At 44.4% G+C, this 24,937-nt stretch overlaps 1 protein-coding gene across 1 annotated transcript in view; it reads right to left on the bottom strand.

Moving 5' to 3' along the window:
- The window catches only part of SERINC4 (serine incorporator 4), a 293,672-nt gene that overhangs the window by 259,180 nt on the left and 9,555 nt on the right, over nucleotides 1-24,937 (bottom strand). Inside the window, exons 2-3 of the mRNA XM_086958994.1 lie at nucleotides 935-1,113; nucleotides 737-816 (exon numbers count right to left, since the gene is read on the bottom strand). Of these exons, the coding sequence (XP_086815120.1) occupies nucleotides 737-816; nucleotides 935-1,113 (259 nt within the window). The remainder of the gene's footprint in view (nucleotides 1-736; nucleotides 817-934; nucleotides 1,114-24,937) is intronic.

The following is a 24,937-nucleotide window of genomic DNA, read 5'->3' as shown; positions in this document are numbered from 1 at the left end:
TTCCGGAGTCAGTCGCCCTGGCCGCGGCGCCACACCTCTCTTTGGTTCATTCCTCAGAATACCATTTATTTGTCTTGGACTTAGGTTTGGTGTTCATTATCATGCATGACAACGATATGTCAACAGCTCTTCCTACTGCGATAGGAGCTGATTAGGATCGCCTGGAGCATCCATATAATCAATTTCATTCACTATTGTTGTTAATTTGGTGACATCCACGTTACACCAGTTTCTAGATGGCTTCCCTGGAATTATCAATTACTTCTTTTCCCGCAGATAATTTATATTCCAACCAAATGGGATAATAAAATCTTCAGTTCAAGATACAGAAAAAGCAGGTTAAGTAACACAGTTCATCCTCACAGCAAACCAGGCATATGGCCCAGTTTGCGCATTGGGGATATCAGGGGAAAATCACAAACCTTGGTCCATTAGAGGTCATATAAATCAATGTTTCTGATTATCAATAGACAAATCAAAGTGTCCAAAGACCCTCACCCAGGACCGGTAGCCAATGTGCTAATGCGAGTGTAATTACTTATACAAATAATATTTTCCCAAAATGGGGCAACATTTAACTGTTTATGTCTGTATCTAAATTCTCAGCATTACGTTATTAATGGTCCAAAGCAAGTGCATTTAAGTTAGTGGGCATCAAAAAACTGGCTACTGAGTAGAAGTTAGTTGTTAGGGTTAGCTGATTATAAAGTAGAACATATCCTACATTGACTCTTACCTCGTATGAAGCCCTCTGAGGGGATGAAGAAGGATGCACCGCACAATCCAACAAGAAACAGAAGCTTCAGGAACCAGAACCTGTGGTGATAAACAGACAATTGATAAAGATCTGTCTTGTGACACCTCAGGCACAGGCGAATCCACACAACACATGCAATTAACATGTTAACATAGATAATGGTGAAGGTGATAATACCCGTTGTGGATTGCTGCTCGAACATCTTGACTAGATTTCACATTCACCAAGAAGACCGCCTGAGCGAAGTAGAAACAGGCTGTTCCAAAGCAGACCCTGTAGACAGCAGAGTATCCCACCAGCTCATCACAGTTGTCTTCCCCATTAAGATGTTCACATAAGAGTGAATATAAAGGCACCTGGATAGGACACAGGATAGGAAGAGGAAACTATTACAATAAAATAAAATGTATCCACAGTCAGAGAAGAATAATGAATCCTGGCCATAAAACAATCCTTAGCCGCACCCAACAATGTTTACCAGCAGAAGACAGGAACAAATAAATGCATAAGATAGAACAAAATGATCATCAAGTAATGCCTTTCCATAGTCATCAATTCAGCTGGCCTACTTCTGTAGCTCAATCAATCAATTATTTATTCAGCCAAAAAGAAAGACCATAAAAGATACCAACAGAGTTAAAAGACATGTTATATGCATTCCTCAATAAAACATAACTATAAGAGCAATACACTAGACAAAACACACCCTGCTATTGCTCGTAAACAACTCAAAAATACGTAAAAATCCAAACAGATTTGAAAATTCTCTTTAACAAACAAGTAGGGGGAGTGAAAACGGTGCACGGACTATTGGATCCCAGTCCTGACAAAGGCCAATGACCCCATGGGGTAATTTGGAAAGGTCTGAAACAAAGATTGGGTGAACACTCCCTGAGGTAGTGTTAGTTTGTTTGTGTTATGAGGATCTTACATCGTGACAGGGCAAAATAATTGCTTTTGGCCCCCCCAACATACCAACAAACACAAAAAATATTTTTTCGCTCCGCTCTGTACGTTGGTCTGCGTTAGAGTGTTGATGAGCGCCCTATGATGAAGCATGACACGACTAAGTGTGAGAGGGCAGTTTTATAACACCTAAGGGTTTTCTACTGGAAAAACCGAGCAGCTCCTACAGAAAATGTTTAGATAAAATTTCCTTCTTTTCTCTTGAGTGGGACGAGTGATACTATTAGGGAGGACGAAGGGAAGGGAAGTACCTCTCTCCCCTCTGTTCTGCATGTGTGTGTAGTAACAGCCAATGATCTCCAGTGTTTTCCTCTGATTGACTGCACGCCAAATATAGCTAATCACCGTCAACCAGGCGTTAACTGATGACAGTGATTGTTAGTAAATCATGGTCTGCCTACATTTTCTTAGATTAGCTTCCCTCAAGAGGGATAACAGACACAGCATTTCTTTAGATCAATGTAACACTTACAAAATAGCATAAAATGCAAAGTGAACTGTGCAGCGACAACATCACATGGACAATTTATCAGACTCCTAGCATTCAAAAGTGGTTCTGGAAAAGTGCAGTGTGCTTAATTTCGATCTGGTATGGAAAATACCATGATAGTTCTTGGCAACGTAGATAAGATACAATTACATGCGGGGTGCATTTTGAGGAGGCTGTGCTATAGCACTGTGCCTTTGGTACACTCTCTGTTGTGTCTACTTCAATCCCAGTAGCGTCTTTCAGAGTACGTTTAAACGAGGTTGAGAGGGCATCTGGGTTGGAGTAGAGTTCAGGCATGTCTAATCTATCACTGACGGATTTAATGCAATCCAACCCATGGATTTTCATCGCCTTGTCTAAATTCAAGCAATCTAATTCACTTCTTTTGACTAAACTGAATTTCCTCAATAGTGGAAAGTACGTTTGGCCTCTGTTTTTACTCTATCTGGTGGACCTACGAATAAAAAACGTCTTTTATTGGGCACTATGGTGGGATTTTAACCCACTTTCAACCTGGCACCACACACTTGCACTCACCATTATGGCGTATTTTATCTTTAAAAGATCTCGGCCAAAGAGCCTTCTCGCAGGGACCATGGGGTAATGCAGTGCCGACCCCATGAGGAGCAAAAACGCTCATGATGAAGCATGACAACTACATGGGTGTGTGAGGGCAATATTTCCAAATAAGGGAATTCCCCCCTTAACTATACATCCATCCTGGAAAACCTTCTACCCCCCCCTTTGTTCCCCAAGCCAACTTGGCCTGATTCTTTTCAGGAAAAGCAACCCTTGTGTGTTTTGCATACTTGGTTTTGGGAGCCTTGGCTGCCTGTCCCTACTTCTGTGGTTTGTGTCAGGACTGTTGGCCACTGACACCAGAATCTGGGTGCCATCTGCGCAGGACACCACTGCAAAGTTAAAAGATTTGATCAATTTGGCCAAGGGAGTCACGTAAAGATTAACCACATGAATGCTAAAGGTAATCCTCCAGGATGCTGACTTTTCTTGATTCCCATTGTTCATGACGAGCTCAGCTCGTCATGAGTGTATGGAGGTGTACATCATGACGAGCTGAGCTCGTCATGAGCGTCCAAGGAGTTAAGAGAGTAGGGTTTTTATATGCTGTTACTGAAGCAAGAAGATTAAGAGTGGAGTTAATCCACAGATGATAATTGTTAGCAGCAGTATCAAGATCCATGATTGTCTCAGGTAATGATTGGGCTAGAAAGGTATTTTGTGTATCAGTGTTTATTTTATGCCACGGACAGCGTGTCATATGGTAAGGCAAGGTAATTTTGTTATGTATGAATAATTAAAACCGTTGCATACATTAAATGGTCATTAAAATCAAAATACACTATTACAAAAGAGTTTACCAGTTTTAAAATTATTCACTATTACAAAAGAATTAGCCAGTTTTAAAATAATCCACATTGTATCTTACATAAAACTGTATAAAAAGCAATTAATGTTAAGTCAAGTTAAAAGTCTCTCTCATATGGGTTGTGTTATTAAGCAAACAGTCCTCCAAATCCTTGTCAAAGTTTTTATTCTGTGGGTTAATATTTTTCTACGAGGGATTCTCTTGCCACTCAGGTTGTTCAAGGCAACACAAACAGCTTCAAGATGTGCCTGTTGGAGTGGTCATGATGCTATGCTTAAATGTTTAAAGTTAACTCTCCTGAGCTGACTAGAATTGTACCCAGGACCATCATGTGGAGCAAGTCCGTGACCAGCAAAGATATGTTTTTCAGTCTCTGTTCGGTGAAATCAAGGAATTTTATAAGGCGACAATTCAACTGTGCTAAGGTTGGATTAAAGCACAGGATTACCGCCTGCCTGCAGGACCTGATGCTGTGCTAGTTAAAAGATGGTTTTAATAAAGTTTTCCTTATGTCTTTAACTTGTCGCAGATGCAAATGATGTGGATGAAGTTCTCAACTCCACAAGCACGTAACCTGCATAGCTGGTCTCCTCCTCTACTTTCCCAAGGTGGTAAGAATAGGTTAATTGAAGCAACTCCCAAGCAAAGTTTTAAAAATGTTTCTTTAGTTGTTATCTTTATTCCTGCGTTGATGTAAGTTTGGGGATTGCAGGCTTCATAATTGTTGAGCACAACCCATCCATGGGCTCGTTTTGACAGTGCTTCCTTATCCTCTACAGTAGATTTAAGTCTTGTTGACTTTGTAACTAGTTTTTTTAACACACAGTGAGCCGTTGTGGTATTCCAAAGGTCTGTCAGACCGAGAGCTTTGATGGAATCCAAGAGATACTTGTTAGCTGGTGATTTCCCAGTACGCGTTAGTTCTACCCAGAGATGGTTATTTAGGAACCATTTTCGGAAGCTCTGATTTTATGCCAGCATTTTATATAGGCTCCCATTCTCTCTTTCGCCTGATTTTGTAGCCCAAATTCCAGCAGTATTTGGGCTGGAGAAACGTATTTAGGGAGCTGGAATATCACTCGGTAAGAGGTTTTTATTATGCTGTTTAAAATTGCTGCATCTCTTCCTCTCATTAGTTCGCTCCCGTAGGTGATCGTGGGCTGCAATTTGGCTCACAGGACTTTTAAGAAAGGGTCTAATGACAGGTCCGGCAACATCTTCTTCAGAGGTTTGAGTGCCAGGTAGGTCATAGCACCCTTCCTTCGCAGGGATTCCAGCTGTGGCTTGAAGGAATTGTTTTGATCTAAAAGTATCCCCAGATACTTGTAGCTTGTTACTTGATTTAGACGTTTCCCGTCAAGCTACCAGTTTGGACTTGTCTTCTTATGGAAGTTTACTGTCATGATTTTCGTTTTTGTAAGGTTTATTTTTAGAGCGTTCCGTTGAGAAAAGTTGGAAGTCGCGTCCAGAAGATGTTGAAGACCAATAGGGGTCCGACTGATCAGGACTAGATCATCAGCATATATTACAAGATTGTCAGTGTCCTGCCTCCTAACTTCGGGGCATGTGATGAACAGCTATCCTGTTCCCCCGGTAAGTCTGCTAGGAAAAGGTTAAACAGCACTGGGGCTAGGATGCATCCTCGTTTAAGTCCCTTAGTTGTGGGAATTCTGGTCGAGAGGTGCGTCCCGCCACTTAGTTTTATTCTGATCCGCATGTTGATGTGCAAGTGCCTAAGTTGATCTAAAAGAGAAGTTGTTATCCCCCAGCTGGCCAACTTGTTCCAGAGCTTAGTACGGTCAACGTGTTCGAAAGCAGCTGTGTAATCTATGAAGCAGAGGTACAGGGGGTATTTGCCCTATTTTGCAGTGTCCATAAGCATGGTCAAGGCCATGATGTTAGTTGTTGTACCTTGGCCTTGTGGGATCCTGTTTGCATTGTGGGAATTAAATAGTTCTCGGAGGCACAGTTGGTTAGTTCTTTCAGAATGATCCCTGCACAATATTTAGCCTCAGTGTCTATAAGAGCTATCAGCCGCTAATTGTTTGGGATTGAACACTCGCCTTGTTTATATATAGGGCTAATAATTAAGCCTCTCCATGATTCTGGGAGTGTAGGAGTTCTTAGAGCATATTTGAAAACTGGTACCAGTGCGTTGCTCCAGAATTATGGGTCTTGTTTAAACAGCACTGGTGGAATGCCGTTGGGGCCGGGAGCTCCCGCCCATCTCACTTTAGCTATTTGTTTCTTTATGGTCAGTGCCGCAGGGATGTTTTGCTATTCTGCTGCATTGGATTGGCAGTTTTGGCTTATTGAAGTCTTTCTCCCGCTGCATCGGCCAAGAGTTGCTAGTGTACTCTTTGCTGGAACAATGTTGACTAGTTGCTTCTATTTTTGGACTGATAATGCTAGTGTTACCCTGGTAAATGAAGGTGATATCTATTTTTTGATTCGAGTCATTGAAGTGATTAAATAGATATTCATTCCAAACTGCTTCTGTAATGTTAGAATCGATACCAGGATAGTTGGGCCTCTGTAATTTATTAACTGTTTGCCAAAATTTGGCGCTGTTTTTCTGTTTAACGTCATGGAGAAGTTTCGCCCATGTTTCATTATCCTTTCCTCTTTTAATTGCCCATCTCCTCTGTTTTAATTATTTTTTACCTTCCCGGAGGGCACTTTGCAGGCTCGATTGTTTGGAAATTTACAGAGTTGTTTTAGTGTATGATTTATAAGTTGCTTAAAAATGTTATAGATGCTGGACTTTTTGCCATTTTAGTAGGAATTTGTGAAGCATACCTCTGCTTTGGACCTTGCCTATTAAAAAATGTTTCTCCAAGTGATGTGACGAAATTATCTCAGTGTACCAAGGGCTGGGCTGTCGATTCTCCCGGTTGTTTGTGCAGATCTTTGGCAGTAGATGATATTTCCTCTAAATTCATGGAGTTACACCTTATTCCTTTACGGTTGCTGGTTTCATTTTGCACAATGGTTTTACTGACGCACAATGTCAGACTTGAACTTGCTTTAAGACTTAGTTCTTGTGGCATGTGGTCACTGAGTTCATTATTGCCGATCTCAAAAGTGGCTATGTAGTTGAACAGTTTTAGAGTTGTACAGGTATAGTCTGGATGGGATGATGCTGTGGCTGAATGATACGTGGCAGCTGGTGGATTATCGTCCTTAAAGCTGCTGTTTACAGCTCTCATATTTAAGTGCTCCAGTTCTCTAAGTAGATATTTCGCGCTTCGCACAGACTTGATGGCCGTGGTTTGGGCTTGCGTCGGAATACTCCATGTGGCTTTAGGTTCTGAATTGGGTCGTCATCTTGAGTGTTTCCTAAAAGGTGCATGTTGAAATCTCGAGCAAGGATAATGAGATCCGTTGCTTCCTCTTCCATCAATCTCATTAACTCCGTTGACAGCTCCTTTGCTACTTTTAGCTTTTGTTTTGGGTGTACATAGATATTTATTATTATTACTTCCTGTGTGAGCTGGTTAATCTTGAGCATTATTTTATGGCCTGATTGCAGCTTGGAGGTGCTAATTAACTTTCATTGGAAAAGTCTTACCTATTTCTGTTATAGAGGTTAAGAGCAATAAGCCACCCGAGGACAGCCAAAAGCAGATCCCTTGGTTGCTGGAAGTAGGTGAGAGATGTAACCCTGCAATTCAAAGGACTTATCTTCCCAGGTCTCCTGAAGCAGGATTCTATCAAAAGATTTCAAATAATTTAGAAACTCTTGAGCGCTTGTTTGGGAAGTTACGCCGTTAATTTTCCAGACACATATTGTAAGTCCGTCTCGCTCCGTTTGGGGCGGCTGTTTTACAGCCAGCTCTTGTCAATTTGTGCGTACTGATGTAATTACACGCTGTATGCCCGACCAATTGTTGTTTACTGGGGACTGTATAAGAGTGCAGTGGTTCTCAGTTGGTAATAATGCAATTGTCAGGTTCGCCTTAATCTTTGTGCCTGGAGTTCTACTCCTTTCTCCTTTCAGGACCGAGAGCATTGTCAAGCGTGAGCTGTTTACATCATTACTTAGGAAAGGAGTTGGATATAATGGTTTTGGGACTGGTTTCAAGATTATCCCCCAATTTTGGAAGAGGTCACTTTCCTGTAAGATTCTGCCTGCGACCTCGGAATTTATCCATCTGGTTCTATAGCTTCTGTGTTTTGACTATTGTTGTTTGGCAAGAATTCAATTGACAATAATTCAGATGATGCAATGTCAGTTAAAGTTGGGATAGAGTGTAAGAGCCATAACACGTTTTGTCTATTTAATATGTCCATTCGGCCTTGTGATTTATATTGAGGGAGTAGTATAATAGTATCAGACTCTTCCACTTTTAGCAATTTCTGATTGTGAAGAAATGTTTTGTCACAAATAATTACTGTGTGAGCAAAAGACTCCTGATTTCTGTCATATGTGCCAGTACTGTTAATGACTTTGCGGGCAGGGGACCCCAAGGGAGTGTCGTTAGCCGTATTTGTTTCCCAGTTACTGTTATCATGAAGAGTTATCAGTTGGTCAGTTGAAGTCCGAGGTATTTCTTCCGTGCTTGGTGCATGCTCAAGGGTTTGGCTCGATGTTAAGTTTAACTCTTTGTAATACTCCTGAAAGGTTGAACCCTGCTTCCGCCTTATGGTTTGTGTCTCTTCTGTTGGAATCTTACTTTCTGAAGGTGTTTTAAGTGGTTCTTTGCTCGGATTCATTTTTACAGAGTTACTGTTTTTGGTAGAGGGTGTTGGCGTGAGGTTTCTGTCGAATAATCTCCTGGTTGGCTCTTGGTTGCCTTGCGGGGTATTAGTAACACTAACTGTGGGGCTAGGGTCATTTTGCTGCACCAGAAGGGTATTTGAACTTATATGCAGTATTTTCCTGACTTCTGCAGGTGCTGGCGCTGGGGGATAAAGTGTTCCCTCACTTGTGAGGTCAGGTGTAACTGGGACGGCTGAGTGTAGGACCTGGAAATGTGATTTCTTTTTCCTTCCTTTCCTTTTTTGCTTGTGTCCAGTTCATACTGGAGAAGTGTCTTTTTCCGAAGATTCTGGCTAGATGTTTTTCGGGCGTCCACCGCCTTCAGTTGGAGGTACACTATTTGATGGTGATGTCGTCATGGGAAGGGAAACCAATGTTATTTTCCCCTCTAAGGAGTTGTCATTGCTTACAGTTTTCTGATTTATAACAGTTGTTTTCAAGACGGACAATAGATCACCGAGTATTGTCGGGAGGGTTAGTAGTTTGCACACTATTGGGGCACAGGAACATTCTTGTTGCGTTTGCTGTACTTTGAAGACTGCTTCCTGCCCTCTCTTCATTAAACCATTCAAGTCGGCTAACTTCCTGTCGATCCCTAAAGTAAAGTCAGCTAGAATTTGAAGAACTGTCAGCTGAAGATCCATTTTTGTGTGACTGGTAATGTAATGCCGCTGTTGAATATTGCATTGTGCTTAGTATCGATTCCCCAGATTACATTTTTATTTGGGTAGCTTCTTTCTAAAGGAACGGTTTTTGAAGGCTTAGGATCATGGTTGTAGGAGGCGACTAATTCCTCCCACTCTTGGGAGGCTAAAAAAGTCATGTCAGCATTACAGTTGGGTAAGTCTCCGTAAATGGGCGGCTGGCCGTGCTGTGAAGTAAATTTTTCAAAAAGTGTGCGGGTGCCAAAATGATCGCAGGAGGGGTAGTCAATCCTGAATCGGTAATTGATGAAGGATGAAGGAAAGAATACTTTAATGATGGTGATGCATGTTCATTTCTTTTTTGTTCAGTTATATTCTGTTCATCCTACTGGGCTGCTTTGGATGAATGATCATGTTGGTACTTTAAAGCGGGTCCCGTGTTTGATCCTGCTTGTTGGGAGTAAAGTTGAATGTCTGTATTAGAAATAGTCACCGCGGATTGAGGGGGGGTTTGATGATGCTGGGGTTTGGTCCAGGTGTTGTCTCCCCTTGCTTGTGGGGTACTAAAGTAGCTGTCTCTAACAAAACACTCAAGTCCTTCCGTAGGCGTATGTGAGGACACAGAACATTTTCAAGCGTTGTGTTCGGTACATAAACTATCAAGTGAAATATTTTGTAGAATTGTAGGGATGGTTTGAGAGTTAGTCGGCGATGATATTGTCCTTCTGATAAGCAAATTGATGGTCTTGATGGTCCTCTTGAACATAATCATGTTTCTCGTGATATGTTTTAAGTTTTCAGCTCCTTGTGTTTTGCCGGTGAAGCGATCTTTCCTCTTTGGTGCTCCTGTTGATTTTTTCCGGAAGGCATTCCTTAGAATGAGTTAGTTCAACAGTTTGTAAGGTCGTTGTGGACTGCAGGATTTGGTCGGAACAGCCTAGTTGTAAGGGCAGAAGAGGGGATTGCAGCCCTTCTATGGTGCCACTTTTGGAGAAAATTGCAGTGGTGGGGTCCTTCAGGAAGAAGAATTTTGTATATATTTTAGGATGGAAAAAACAGGGGTTTCTCCTTAATGAAGACCCTTCAAGTCTAGTTAAGTCCTGATCTTCTGGACCCCACCTTGTATTGGCTGTTTCAGTTTTTGCGGTTGGTAAAAAGTTACTCCCTTCCTGGCTAACAAAGTCATAATTGGCTGTAGCATTGAAGGACAATGTGTTGTGAGGATTGAAGAGCATGGTAGTCAATGGCTTTTCCTTTATCTCGTCATGTTTTTTGTGTTTTATCTTGTGATTGTCTGGACAAAAATCAAGTGGACTGGTGTCTCTATGCGTTCTCTTGCTATCATTCTTCCGTTTTGTTGCTTTGGCCTGAGGTCTTGGTTTTGTTGGGGTCTTCCGCACTCTGCCTGACCTCATGGCGCCCTGCTTACTGATTATAGTCCTTGGTGATAACCGACTTGCAGTTTAGGATTAGGTTTGTCTGTGTTTTCTCAGCTGAGCTCAATTGTGCTCAATAGCGCCTCAAAGTGTGCCACAGGGAGCCTTAGTGATGTTTTCCCCGCTAGTGGTACGCAAAGACTAGTTTGGCTTATTTTTTGTAGTTGGACCATGGACAACTAAAAGTTGACTGAGGGTTAAGTCCGGTGGAGTCATGAGGGGCATGTAGCAGGAGAGTCCGCGGTTGTCACAAATTGTCTGCCAAACTCTGCCTCTTATTCCTCTGCTCTCCTTGGACTCACACCTTCTGGCTGACTGGCTTGGCCGACGTGGACTGTTATACCAGTTTGTGGCTTTCAAGCGAGCAGGGCTCACTGGCAGCCCACAGACTGCACCCAACCTAGTCGGGCCACCTCCGTGGGCTGTACGGGCACACACTCCGCAACCGCCTCCTCCTGGCGGTCGCACTCGCTATGTTCCATTTTGGGATATCCTACTTATGCCTTGTACTCAACAGCTATAGCTAATTATCTAATCAGCTATTCCAGCGTTTTTTCCAGCAGTCGTGATGCCTAATGCCTAATCTCTTGTCTCTCTGTCTCTGAAAAACCTTTGGCTATCTGGGCGGTCCCTTGGAGGTGTTGGGCTGGCCCACTGGTGGGCAACCGGTGGGCAGGCTGGCTTGGCTGAACAAGGTTGTTATGCAGGGTATACACTGCTAGTGAGGGGTCGGGAGAGGAAGGGAGGGGAAGTTGGAAAAGAGTACTGGCTCGGCTCACTTCCTCTTTTCCGACCCTCCACCTCCACCTCTCAGCCTCTCCTCTCAGCCCCACCATCTCTGCCTCTGCCTCTCTGTCTGGTAGTCTCCTGGGTTTTCGCCAATCCTCTCTAGCCTCGTCCGGCTTGCCTGGCTCACTCCCAGAACCTCGTGGGCAGCCACAGGCGGTGATGAGTCGATTCAGCAGTATGGCAGTGCAGGAGAGTGTGGAAGCGGTGACTCAGCCTGAGTTTCCTGCTCAGGGACCTGTGTCAGCCTCAGCCACCCGGCCTGCCCATACTGCCGCAAGACACTGCCGCAAGACACAGGCCCTCAGTCCCGGCCCTCTGTCCTGATCTCGACCCGAGGGTTTAAGGGCTTGAGGCGTTGAAGGCTTGGGGGCTTGAGGGCAAACACGCTGCTGCTGCTGCCGCTACTGCCCCGTGGCTGATCCGCTGCTGCCTGCTGCCTTGCTTCCTGCCAAGAGTTGTCTGACTTTCAACAGCAGTGATTGGAGTAAGAACGCTCATGTAATGGGCAACAGAATTCACCTATCATGTCATATGAGAAGATGGATGGCAGCTGTTTGGGTTTTTTCCTACCAGCTTTAGATGAAACATAACTGCCTGGTGATCGGACCATGAAAGAGGAATAGAAGTCGAAACTGAAAGATGGGGGTTATCCGAGAAAATCCCATCTAATAGATGTCCTTCTGTGTGAGAGAGTGCCTTGACCCGCAGAGTAAGACCTATGATAGTCAAGGAGTCACAAAGGTGGGCTTGGATCAAAGTTGGCCTGAGACCAGGTGGACGGTAAATAAGGACCTCTTTAAAGGTGCAACAAAGAAACTGACAGTATTTTGGTTGATGTTGAGATGTTACAAGCTCCAAAATGAGCTCATATTAATTTCTTGGTTAATCCGAATCTCACCACCAGCAGATTGTTATAGAATTGATCTGCAGTATGCCCTCTCGGCCATTACTTCAGCTTTATATTTTAAAACTGGTGCAGAGACTGCCTTATGAATTAAAATGGCTACACCACAATTTGCCAATGAGGTCACTGCAATCACCACTCCTTTCAACCAAGAACAGTTAATACACGTTTCAGATAAATGTGTTTCATGCACTAGTATTCTGTGAATCAGTCAATTAATGTTATATGTTATTTAAGCTATTTCTGTTTATGCTAACAAAATGTATTTTTGAGCTCTTCCACATTGCATAAATGATTCTACACATAAAGTATTTTGATATTCGGCTTTTTCTTTCATCAACAATAGCCAAGGTGGATATACTTGTTATTTCTCTTCTGATTCCTTTTCCCTTCCTCTCAGCTCACCTACAGACCTTCACATATGGCAACATGATTTCTTATAACATCATGTTTCTTTATTTTAACTTTTACAGTCAATGGTACCAACACTGTGTACCTAAATACCTGTAAGATCAATTAACTGAGTGGGTCCGGAGTCTTGAAATGTTAGGGCTTCACTATGGCTTTCCCATGTACCAAAGAAATTACATGATCATGTCCCCACTACCCAACTTTCATCCGATGGCTTGCACACTGGTTGTCAAGCCTGAAACAGTCCTCCCCAAATGCCACATACCAGACGTAGTCAAGTGCAGTTGGCGATTACATCTATACCCAGAGTTTACCAGAACTTGTGAATATCAGGATTGAGACAGAGTGCGTACCTGCAGTTAGGCATCATTGTGTACGACCTAATGCTCTATGTACTGCTGGCTATCCTCATGGCCTGAACCACACTTGCATTTGTGCAAGTTGTGGCCACCAGGAAGGGTATCCCACGATCAGAACAGAGCATCAGATGGGAAGAGCAGTGATGAGACGGATGGTGGGTTTTTTCACAGAACTCTGACTGAGGTTCACAGCCTAAGCTGAAGTTTAGTTTTTTCCTGAGGTGTCAGTTCCTGTTTGATTCATGTATAAGGAGTTTATGTGTGAGGAAAGCACGGCAACACATTTAGTCCTATACTTTTTATAACATTCACCGCTCTCCTGCTACCTTTTTCGGTCTATGATTTCTGCAACTCATTGCTGGAATCTTCATTAGATCTTCTACTGAATATCTCACTTTGTTCTCTCCTCATCCTTGATGTCAGGAGAGAATGATACCTTGCTATTTAGTTCTGCGTTAATCTACATCTTCAATCAAGAACAGCAAGATTATCATAGAACTTTGTTATCCTTTGTGGCTTTTGCCTCCTCACTGAGACCCTCTAGAGAAGACACTTAACATATTTCCTATTGAATATGCCATGCACAGTGACACCGTAGGTACTGGGAGGAGTCACCCTTTTGTCAGGTAATCAATAAAGAAACTTAATAGATTTAAGTGTCCTGTCTTTGACATTGGTGCAGAACACCACTTTACATACATGTTTCTATACCTTTAGCACTTGTCAAAAGGAAGCAGTCTCTGTTACCTATTCCACCATTGATGTACATATGTTTCACATCATCCTTCTGGAAACACCATTTTCCAACTCAAGATAGCTAGAATGCGTTTTCTTGAACAGATCCACCTTAGATAAACTACAGTTATTGAAAATGATTCCAGTAGAGAGATGGTAAAGTCAAAAGAAGATTGGTAGTAGGAGCAAGGGGGTGAGAAAGAAGACCTGTAGAACAGATCTATGTTACAGGTAGAAAAGCTCAAGCATGGCTCAACTTGGGCCAAATGTCTTCCTTTGGCCCCCTTTTTCCCATGGGGCTGAATAGTTCAAATATATGAATGCCAGAACTGCCCTTTCCCTTCCTAATGCAGATTTTGAAACATAACACTGCAAGACAGTCCATCACATACTTACAATTGTAGGTGTGATTTTGTTTTTTGCATGAACGTTTTCCATGGAAACATGGAACACCTAACTGATTGTCTGCAGCTCTCTGTGGGGATGTATGTTGTTACAACGCATGCTTTTTCCACGCATGCCTTACAACGCAAGTCGTTACAACGACTTGCGTTGGGGGCGCTGGATAGTGAATAGTTTAATTTACTATTCCAGCTCCAGTCCCTGTGGATAGTAGGGAAGGTTTTGGATAGTAAATTAAACTATTCCCTATCCTACAGCTCCCTCCATTGCAAGTCGTTGTAAAGACTTGCGCTGTAATTCCTGCGTTGTAAAGGTACTGCGTGGAAAAAGTTTCGTTGTAAAGGATGTTTCCCTCTCTGTGGGGTCTTTGCTTTGCTAATCTATTTAGTTGCCTTGAAACAGATCATGTTTGTTTAGTTAGGGAAAGCCAATGATATTAACATACAAAGGATGACCAGCCCCCATTTAACTTTATACTTATTTGTAGACATAAAATGTGATTACAGAGTGCCTGATTGATTTAGCATGTGATAAATGAATTTATTGAAGTCAGTGTGCTGATCTTGTTTAAGAAAGTTATTTTGTTATCATATGGCAGGGGCAAGGAGCTACCCAATCACTAAATTAATTGCTTAATCTGCAACCAGAAAACCTGGGGCCATTTCATAATGCCTTTTTTAGGTCTTGCAGACCTGCATTGCAGTGCGCATGCGCTGCTCACTCTGCAAGGCTTTTTGTAATCGGGTAGATTTCTGAAGTGGAGTGGAAGCCCTGCACATTCTTTTCATTGGCTGGCGTCATCCTTTATGCTAAACGCTGGTCTCTGATTTAAAATGAGGCTTGCTTGTTCCCGCCCTGTCTCCTTTTGGGACGGTCCATCCAGACTGGATTGTTTCCTTATGGCGTGACACGGTCTCCTTCAAGAAGTCAGTAAGCACTATATTTTTTGATCCGGCTTTGGCTCGGAGGAGCTCCTCCGCCCGCCATTGCCTTCCGGAACGACCTGGGCTCCAACATCAGAGTCCTACAGACCCTCAACCTGGACTTCCGCTGGTTCCTGGCCAAAGTGCATGAGCTGGAGTGTCGAAATAACCTCCGGGAAAAGCAGCTGGCCCAAGCGCTAGACGAAGGTCGGCACCGGCGCGCTCCCACCCGGGACCAGTCGGTCCATACCAGCTTCATTGGACCATCCGGCCACTTTTTCACTGCGTTTGTTCGTTAAAAATGTGTATAGTTACTTTCAGTGCACGTGTGCATTTAACATGTTTAGTTACTGTTTATTTTTAAATGGAATGTGCAGTGCTGCACACGAGCCCCACCTCTCCCACGCCCACAGCTACGGACGTCACAACCACTTGGCGCTCACAGAGAAATGAGCGGTGCAAACGTTAAAAAAATGATCCATGAGCCTACTAAAGCTGGCCCGTTTGACAACTTGAATAGGTGACCCTGGACACCATTGATGTATGCTGCTTCTGAGCACAATCCTGCACATCTGCTGCACTCGGTAAACAGACCGCCCGAATGGCCACCCACTGTTGTCCATGTTAAGTACCCTCTGTGCTGCCTCCCACCTGCAGAAAACCTTAGTGGTCTGACATGCCTAGCACGGATTGCTTTTTATCAGACGCGCACATGCCGTTCACACGTTCAAATGCCTGCCTTCTGTTTTCTCCCAATGTCCCACTAATCACCTGTCACCCCAAAAGCACAACTTTTCAAACTAAAGGCATCCACCCGACCCATAAATGTTGTTGAAAAAGCACAAGGGGCTACTTAAAACTAGCACTGTCCTTCGGTGAAGAGCCCTAAGTATCTGTAAATATCGAAGTGTGCCCATGCTTGTTGAACAAGCATTTGCAATGCAATAGGTCTCGCATTTGCGAAATTTTAAGCTATTGGCATTGTAAATGAAAATGCCTTTTATTTATCTGTTTTCAAAACCAACACATAGATAAAAGGTTTATCATTTACAATGTCAGTAGCTCAAACTCTCGCAAATGCAAGACCTTTTGAATTTCAAATGCTTGTTTGCTGTGGTGTGTTCAGTGCATACATTATCTCAAAATATCTCTGAGTTACTGCATGTTTGCAGACAGCAGCGGATGAGGGAAATAACTGGGAACGAGAAGGAGGGCATGGTTTGGGGAAGCAACACAGAAGGAGCAGGGAGGCAATGTGGAGAAGAACATGGGCAAGTGCAACATGGAGGGTGTGGGTGGAAGGACTTGGGCAGCAGAGAGCAGCACAAGCGCAGGGGGAGAGAAGTCCATGAGGAAGACAGCTAAAAAACACAATCCCTTTCAAGGAGCACTTAAATTAAAAGAAAAAAGTAGCACTTAAACTGCTTAGAATCATACTTTATGAGTTCCTGGCACCCCCGATCCGATTTCACAAACCGGCTACCCATTCTGTGACCAGAGAACACCAAAAAGAGTTATAGGGTTTTCAAGTCTGACAACCACTAATTTGCATATTAAAGATTTCACTAGAAGCTGGACCACTTCATTTCGTCGTCATCGCAGTAAATCACAGTACAGTGTGTGGGAATCAGTTCTGAGAAAAAAAACATGTTACTTCTGACCTAGATGGTCTTTCACATTGGTGTCATGGCTTAAGTGTGCAACTTTTCTGCACTGTAACAGATTAACACAACTAACACAGTTCTTCTCCAGCAAACATAGCTGTCCGGGCACCTCTTTACTGCACAATGAGACAGGACACGGGGTCCAGCCCAACCCCCTCCAACTTTACAGGCTCAAGAGGCAGTGATGAAAAACAGCTCTGCACACACTCGGCGGCATCACAGGCTCTACAGTCAGTTGTATACATTGCTGTGTAAATACTCAGAGACATCACAGGCTCTGCAGGCAGTCTACACATCACTGTGCACACACTCACAGATATTACAGGCTCTACAGGCAGTAGTACAAACTGCTGTGAACACATCACAGACATCACAGGCTCTACAGTTAGTAGATGTAGGCAGGTACCCCTTTATGCATGGTTACCCCCCACTTTTTGCCTGACATCTGATGCAACTTGACTTGATGTGCCCTGGGTCCCTGCCAATCAGGCTCCCGGGACCTGTGATCTTTCACAAAACTGTACCTTTGTACCCCCAATTGGAACATCTCTGGCCACAGGTAAGCAACTTGTAAAAGGTTTCATGGGTACCAAGGGTACTATGTCCAGGAAAGGCCTCTAAGTGTTGCAGCACCTATTTTGCCACCCTTATGGGCCATGTACCTTAACTCCCTCAAACCATTTCAGGCTGCATGTTTTGGTGCAGAGAAAAGTGAAGAGTTCACATTTCACACATCCCTGTATGGCATGCCTGCAACCCAATGCCTGGGGCCTAGATAAGTCAACCCTCTAGCAGGGTGCACCAGCCTTCTGGTGAGGGTACAGTGGCATGAGCCCTGTACCCCTTCAGTGTTTAAGTCCATTCTTAGACATTGTAAGTATAGTAAAGCCATAATGGGTATATGGTCTGGGTGTTGGTCATTACGGAGGTGTGGTGCCGTGGCCAGGGCGACTGACGCTGGAATCTGGGGATCACGGTTCGATCCCTCGCTCTGGCGGCAGGTTAGCCCAGCACCATGTGACTCTGGGCAATAGCTTGCTTAATATTCCTGACGACCCCCAGCGCCTAGAGACCCTTACGGGTGATTGTTCGCGCTTTACAAATGTGGAATATTATGAGCTCCACAACTCCATAATGGTTTTACTAAAACCTGGGAAATTTTGTCTCAAGGTTCTTAGCACATTAAACCCACACAGATACCAGTGTGGGATTCGATGTAAAATGCACTCAGATGGCATCTTAGAGATGCCCTCTGAAAAACGACCAGCCCTGGAGTGGATACAGAATGGCTGCCTGCCATTTGCCACCACCAGACATGTTTCTGGACCCCAGGTAGAGGGCCTCAGCTCTCTGGGTCCAGAAACATAGCCCATCCTGGGCAGAGGTGTTATGCCTCCTCCAACCGGGATGGGCTGGGTCCACGAAGGGGAAGTTTCTACGGCTTGCCGCCATTGTAAGCTGTCCCTGCAACTGGCTCCTACCGGTTCTGACCTCCACTTTAGGCAGGAGAAGCGATGAGAAAACCAAGTTAGTGGGAGAGGTGTGCCCACCTCTGTCAACCGCACCACTCAGGTGGGGGAGGTGAGGTGAAGCACACATCTCAGTCCCCTTCATCTTGAATATGAGGGGACCCAGCCAATTAGGGAGAGGCTCTCGGCCCTCTCCCATTGGTCCCCATGTGCACAATCCTTTAACGCCCTAAATTTAGTATTTTGGGTCACGCTGGACCTTACCTGCTCTGACTCAAGGAAGAAAAAAGAAGGACTGAAGAGCCATGCTGACCCAGGGAGAAGAGGACACCAACTGCTTTGGCCCGAGCCTTACTGACCTGTCCCGACTCTGAACTGACTACAGTGGAACTCCAGCATGTCCAGCAGTCAGCAGCCCCCGCCCAGAGGACCGGCCCTGCACTCAACTTAAAGACGCTCTCTCCCATGAGCCGTGGATTTGCTCAACAAAGACTCCAAGACCAGAAACCAAATCCAGGTGGCTCTGCAGTTCTGCACCACTCTACACCAAAACCCCCACGGACCGAGTTCCGGTGACACAACACACAAGGAGGTCTCCCCAGTGATCCTGACCTGAGATCTGCTGATCCCCGACCACCGTCAAGCTTCAAGCCAATGCCTGCAGACTCAATCTGAAGGGACTCCCCGACTGACTGGAGCTGGTAGGGAGAGTCAGATGCCAAAAGACACCCCTGCACCAAAAGTCCTACTGCCTTGTGATGCCTACCGACAGAGTCCAGGCATTCCCCAAGAACCAAACTCACCTCTGCAGTAAATGGTTGCCTTCAGGATGGCTCCCTGCCCAAGCCTGCCGCATCTTTTCCAAAACGGAGATCTCAATTGCGATCCACAGGTTCCCAGACATCTTCTTGGCACTCTGCATCCCGCCTCTCCTGTGCCACTGGTGTTGTAGCTCTTGTGCCAATTGTTAGCCCCTGCAGTGCTGATCCTAACCCTAAGAGCTTTGCTCCCACAGCCAAGTGGCCTGCTCACAAGCAGCCCCTGACCGAAGCCCACTCAGCCGCATTGTCTAACATTGGGTCACTGTACTCTGCTCCCAGCCCCCCCAGTGTCGCTGGTGGTGCTAACTGAGTGCCGCAGACCTTCTGCTGGGATGTAAATCAGCCGCAAACGAGGACTACAAGGACCAGGAGCCCCTGGGACACACTTACCTGTGCCAGCTTGCCCCGCCCACAAGCACCATATAACACTCGCTGCCCCCACTTCGCGGGAGCCGCTCGTAGCTACGGACCTTCTGCTGGGGTGTAAATCAGCCGCAAACGAGGACTTCAAGGACCAGGAGCCCCTGGGACACACTTACCTGTGCCAGCTTGCTCTGCCCACAAGCGCTATATAACAGCTCACGGCCCCCGCTTTGCGGGAGCCGCTCGTAGCCGCGGACCTTCTGCTGGGGTGTAAATCATCCGCAAACGAGGACTTCAAGGACCAGGAGCCCCTGGGACACACTTACCTGTGCCAGCTTGCCCTGCCCACAAGCGCTATATAACAGCTCACGGCCTCCGCTTCGCGGGAGCCGCTCGTAGCCGCGGACCTTCTGCTGGGGTGTAAATCAGCCGCAAACGAGGACTTCAAGGACCAGGAGCCCCTGGGACACACTTAACTGTGCCAGCTTGCCCCGCCCACAAGCGCCATATAACGGCTCGCGGCCCCTGCTTCGCGGGAGCCGCTTGTAGCTGCGGACCTTCTGCTGGGGTGTAAATTAGCTGCAAATGAGGACTTCAAGGACCAGGAGCCCCTGGGACACACTTACCTGTGCCAGCTTGCCCCGCCGACAAGCGCCATATAACGGCTCGCGGCCCCTGCTTCGCGGGAGCCGCTTGTAGCTGCGGACCTTCTGCTGGGGTGTAAATTAGCCGCAAACGAGGACTTGAAGGACCAGGAGCCCCTGGGACACACTTACCTGTGCCAGCTTGCCCCGCCCACAAGCGCCATATAATGGCTGGCGGCTCCCACTTCGCGGGACGCACGCAGGCGTGCGCCGGGCGGGGCTGTCTGCGGCCGTCCGAGGCCACCCCTCGAAAACTCAAGTAACAGTAAGCATCCTTATAAACTGGACTTTGTATTATATAGCCCATTTAAAATATACCTTGGTCTGTGAACACAATAGTGTGCAGTCTAATGGCGGCGCGTGCTGGAAAAAGGAGAAAGGCAGCGGTGGGTGGGAGCGTCACGGGAACACTGGATAATTTTATAACTAGAGCCACTACTGTATTAGAGCGTGAAATAGCCCTAACAGAACGCAGTCTCTCACTAGAACCACTTTATCCTAAACGATCATCACTGGAGGATTAACGTCAGCGGTTACACCAGAGCAATCAAGAAAAAATATCAGTGATAATAATGCGAGAGACAGCGATGGCCACCAGACACTAGAAAAGATTATCTTACCCGTGACAAACAATTGTAGTCCCATTGCTGTAAGGAACGACTCCAGTGAGTTAAGCTCAGTTAACACATCTATTGAAACCACACCACATTTTTCGACGAGATCCAAGACTAAAAATAAAACCAATCCCCAATTTGTAAAACAGCCATTGGTTGCGGGATCAAATGCAAAGAGGAAACAGGGAGGGAAGTCTCAGAAGATAAAGAGTGGGAAATCGAATAATAAGCATAGAACAATTAAAAACGCTGTAACACAGACCTCCATTTCACTAGAAATTATACCTCCAATGATTCCTAACTCCCTGCCAAAGATAGTGTGGATTTGGTGGAACCCTGTGTGCCCCCCCCCCCCCACAACCTGCAGAGGACTTTATTGAAAAGATTGAGCATATGCTCAAATCATTAATGTTGCCTCTGCTCGAGAGGATAAAAATTATAGGTGGCTTGCTAGGAAACTTGAACAAGCAACTCTAGCTAACAACGAGATAGTGAGAAAATATGCGGAGTACATTCCTAGGTGAATTTAACTGGGGACTCTGCAAGCATAATAGCCCCACTGTCTACCCCAACCCTGACTAATATACCCCCGCAGCTGACGAATGGAACCAGCCATGACATTATAGTTTTAGAAAATAGGATACCAAGCATACAAGGAGGGGGGAGACAAGGGAATGGGGTAGGGGGGCTGGCAAAGGTATCAAGCGACAATGGGTTGGCCAAAAAAGACGGATGTGTGGTTAAGGGAACACAGGATGCTGTAAAACAAAAGAACATACTTCCACGTATTGATTTACCACCAGAGTCCTTTCTATACACCGTTGTGTTGATGGGTGTCCCTGAGTTGGGTGAGGGTAAATCTGAAAACTATCCCGAATTGAAAAATAAAGTAACCTTCTGGTTGAATAAGTATAGACCTATCCCGACCTACATGCATGGCAAAATCCTGCATGTTCGAAGAATAAGCTGGGTGGGCCATAAACCGAAGGACCAACAAGGGGATTGTGTTATTGTCCATTTCAGGGACGGACGGGTGGTCAGTCACATTTATGGAGGAATTCAGCAAAGAGTAGCGGGTGGGATTCAGACCCTAGATTTAAGACATTTTTATCCGCCTTCCTTATTTGCTCCATTACATTTTTATCCCTTGGGATGGCAAGGAGGAGACAGCAGGGTAGCACATAATAATCAATTTAATATCCCCACTTTGAATTGCTTTGACATTCTTTATGCACTCGAGGGACTTGAGGGAGTGGATTGACTGTGTTTGGGGAATTCTAGCGCCATTAATTTGGAACCTAAACCATTGAGAATGACACCTATGACTGAAACTACTCCTAATAGAGAAAATTCTTCGCAAGTACCTGTATGAGCTGGGGCTATTGATTTTGAAGAGTCGGTTGTACCGAAGGATAGTGGCACCAAAATTAATATCTTGAGTGAAGAGCCTATAAATGTCAATTACAATTTGAGCAGTATTACACAGGTTGACACTAATTTAAAAAAGGGCAGGTGGTCAATAATGTTCTGGAATATTGCGGGCATAAAAACTAAGTTGTCTAATCAAATTTGGTTGAATCTTGTCAACGAATTTGATATAGTTAGTCTGCAAGAAACTTGGGTTAAGGAGGTAAGGAGGCTATGTGGTTTAAAAAAAAAAATGTCACCAGCAGTAGGTTCAGCTTTTGGCAAAGCCAAAGGGAGGCTATGCACTTATGTATCGAATCTTTTTAATTGTGTGAAAATAGAGTTTTCCATTAATAATGGACATTACCATATGGTCAAGATACATAATAATAAAGTGCAGTGCCTGCTAATTGTAAATGTTTCTAACAATGCTTCAGGGGAGGAATTGAACGATATGTTAAAAGGACTGAGTGCAGATCTTAAATATATGTTAGGAGGGGAAACCAAGGAAGTGTTTGCTGTCTGGGGAGGGGATTTTAACTCTTCATTATGTAAAAGAGGGGAACAAGGAGTATGCGGTATATTGTTGAACAAAGAGAGTAGTCTATCTCACTTTGAACATTCTGTATGTGGGGATCTCTTGAATGGGATTATGTTCTCGTGTGATATGGGCTTCGCGAACAAAGCCTGTCAACCCGAGGTTCCTTTTTGCCACACATTTAACGGGAGAGGTGCATTTTCAACAAATGATTTTATTTTAACCTCGGCTACATATAGTGACCAGGTCACACATTTTAACACTTTAGATACCGCACTAAGCGATCACTTCCCTCTAAGTATGGAAATCTTAAATTCTGACTATGAATCTGATAAAGACAGCTTAATAAGACAGGTTGCAGATAATATAGCTCTGAACCAACAAAATGGATATGCACTGAAATGGACCAAAGTGGTCCCAGAAGATTTCATTCAGAATTTAATTAGGAATTGTGAATTCAGCTTTGACGCTTGTCTGGATGGAAATGCTTCTGACCCAGTAATTATTAAACATTTCTTAATTATATCCTCACACATTAAAACTAACCTATGGGTTGGTAAGAAAAACCCTAAAGATAATGTTGCTAGGTAGTTTGATACTGCCTGCCCTAAGGCTTATTCTAACCTTAAAAATGCCCTAACTGATCCTGAAAGAGACCAGAATTTAATCAAGGAACGGCGAAAGGTTTATAAAAATACGCTGAAACAGAGAAAGGATACCCTGAAAAAGGAGGCATGGGAATCTTTGTGTGAGGCTTCTTTGAGTAGAAACACTGCTGCTTTCTGCAAAGCAGTTAATGCACCCTTCATTTGGTGAAAAGATTAAGGCTAGAATAGAGATAGCTATCACCGATAAAGAATGGCTAGAGCATTACGCAGATTTATATAGGGTGGCGATGCCTCTGGATCAGACTCCACCAGTAAACGTGGTGGACGACGAGAATTTAAATAGTAACAGAAAAATGGATCTGTGTATTACTCTGAATGAAGTCATTGTGGGTATAAAAGCTAGCCTGGGAGGTAAGGCCCCTGGCCCCGATGGGGTGCCAGTTGATTTGTATAAAAACAATATAGCCTTATGGGGTCCAATCCTTACGAAACTTTTCAATGATTCTTGCTCGAGTGGATTGTTACCCTCTTTGTTTGAGTCTATCATTGTACCTATATTTAAAAAGTGTGACAGGACAAGTTGTACCTGTTATCGCCCAATATCACTGTTAGCCATTAAGATTTTTGGGCGCGTAATTTTAAATAGATTGCAATTATGGCCTGAAGAACATTCAATAATAAGTGATCTTCAATATGGTTTTAGGAAAGGCCTTGGTACTATTGAACAGAGTCTTAATCTGCACATTCTTTTAGAAAAATATACCACAGTTAGGGGAAGTCGCATATTTTTAACTTTCGTCGACTTAACGTCGGCATTAGACTGCGTCAGCCATAGTAAGTTTTGGCTTATCTCAGACAAATTGGAAAAATTAGGGAACTTTACATGGGAGCACGGGCCATAGTTAGATTTAGTAGGAATGGAGAATGTACTAAGCCTATTAACATCGCAAGAGGAGTACGGCAAGGGTGCGTACTTGCTCCCTTCCTATTCACAATATACATTAATAATTTGGAAAACATACTACTCCGGGAGTGTAGGGACATGCCTGTGATAGCCAAAAGATTGGTCCCTGCACTATATACGCGGATGACGCGGTCTTGATGGCCCGGACACCCTTCGCCATGCAAAGGATGATTACATCTTTTTCCAATTTCATGACCAATTTGGATTTAAGGATTAATTGTACGAAAACGTTTTGTATGAATTGTGGTCCTGGCGCTCAAAACAAGAAGAAAATATTGTACATTAATTCTAAACCTTTGGAATTTATTCCAACTTTCCCATACCTAGGTATATTGTTTGAATAAACTGGCCTATGGAATACAACAATAAAGACACTGAGGCTCTAGCAGGGTGCACCAGCCTTCTGGTGAGGGTACAGTGGCATGAGCCCTGTACCCCTTCAGTGTTTAAGTCCATTCTTAGACATTGTAAGTGTAGTAAAGCCATAATGGGTATATGGTCTGGGTGTTGGTCATTACGGAGGTGTGGTGCCGTGGCCAGGGCGACTTACGCTGGAATCTGGGGATCACGGTTCGATCCCTTGCTCTGGCGGCAGGTTAGCCCAGCACCATGTGACTCTGGGCAATAGCTTGCTTAATATTCCTGACGGCCCCAAGCGCCTAGAGACCCTTACGGGTGATTGTTCGCGCTTTACAAATGTGGATTATTATGAGCTCCACAACTCCATAATGGTTTTACTAAAACCTGGGAAATTTTGTCTCAAGGTTCTTAGCACATTAAACCCACACAGATACCAGTGTGGGATTCAATGTAAAATGCACTCAGATGGCATCTTAGAGATGCCCTCTGAAAAACGACCAGCCCTGGAGTGGATACAGAA

This window comes from Lissotriton vulgaris, chromosome 2_1, assembly GCF_964263255.1.
Source record: "Lissotriton vulgaris chromosome 2_1, aLisVul1.2, whole genome shotgun sequence".
Lineage (NCBI taxonomy): Eukaryota > Metazoa > Chordata > Amphibia > Caudata > Salamandridae > Lissotriton > Lissotriton vulgaris.
This window is presented reverse-complemented; position numbering and strand designations above follow the sequence as displayed.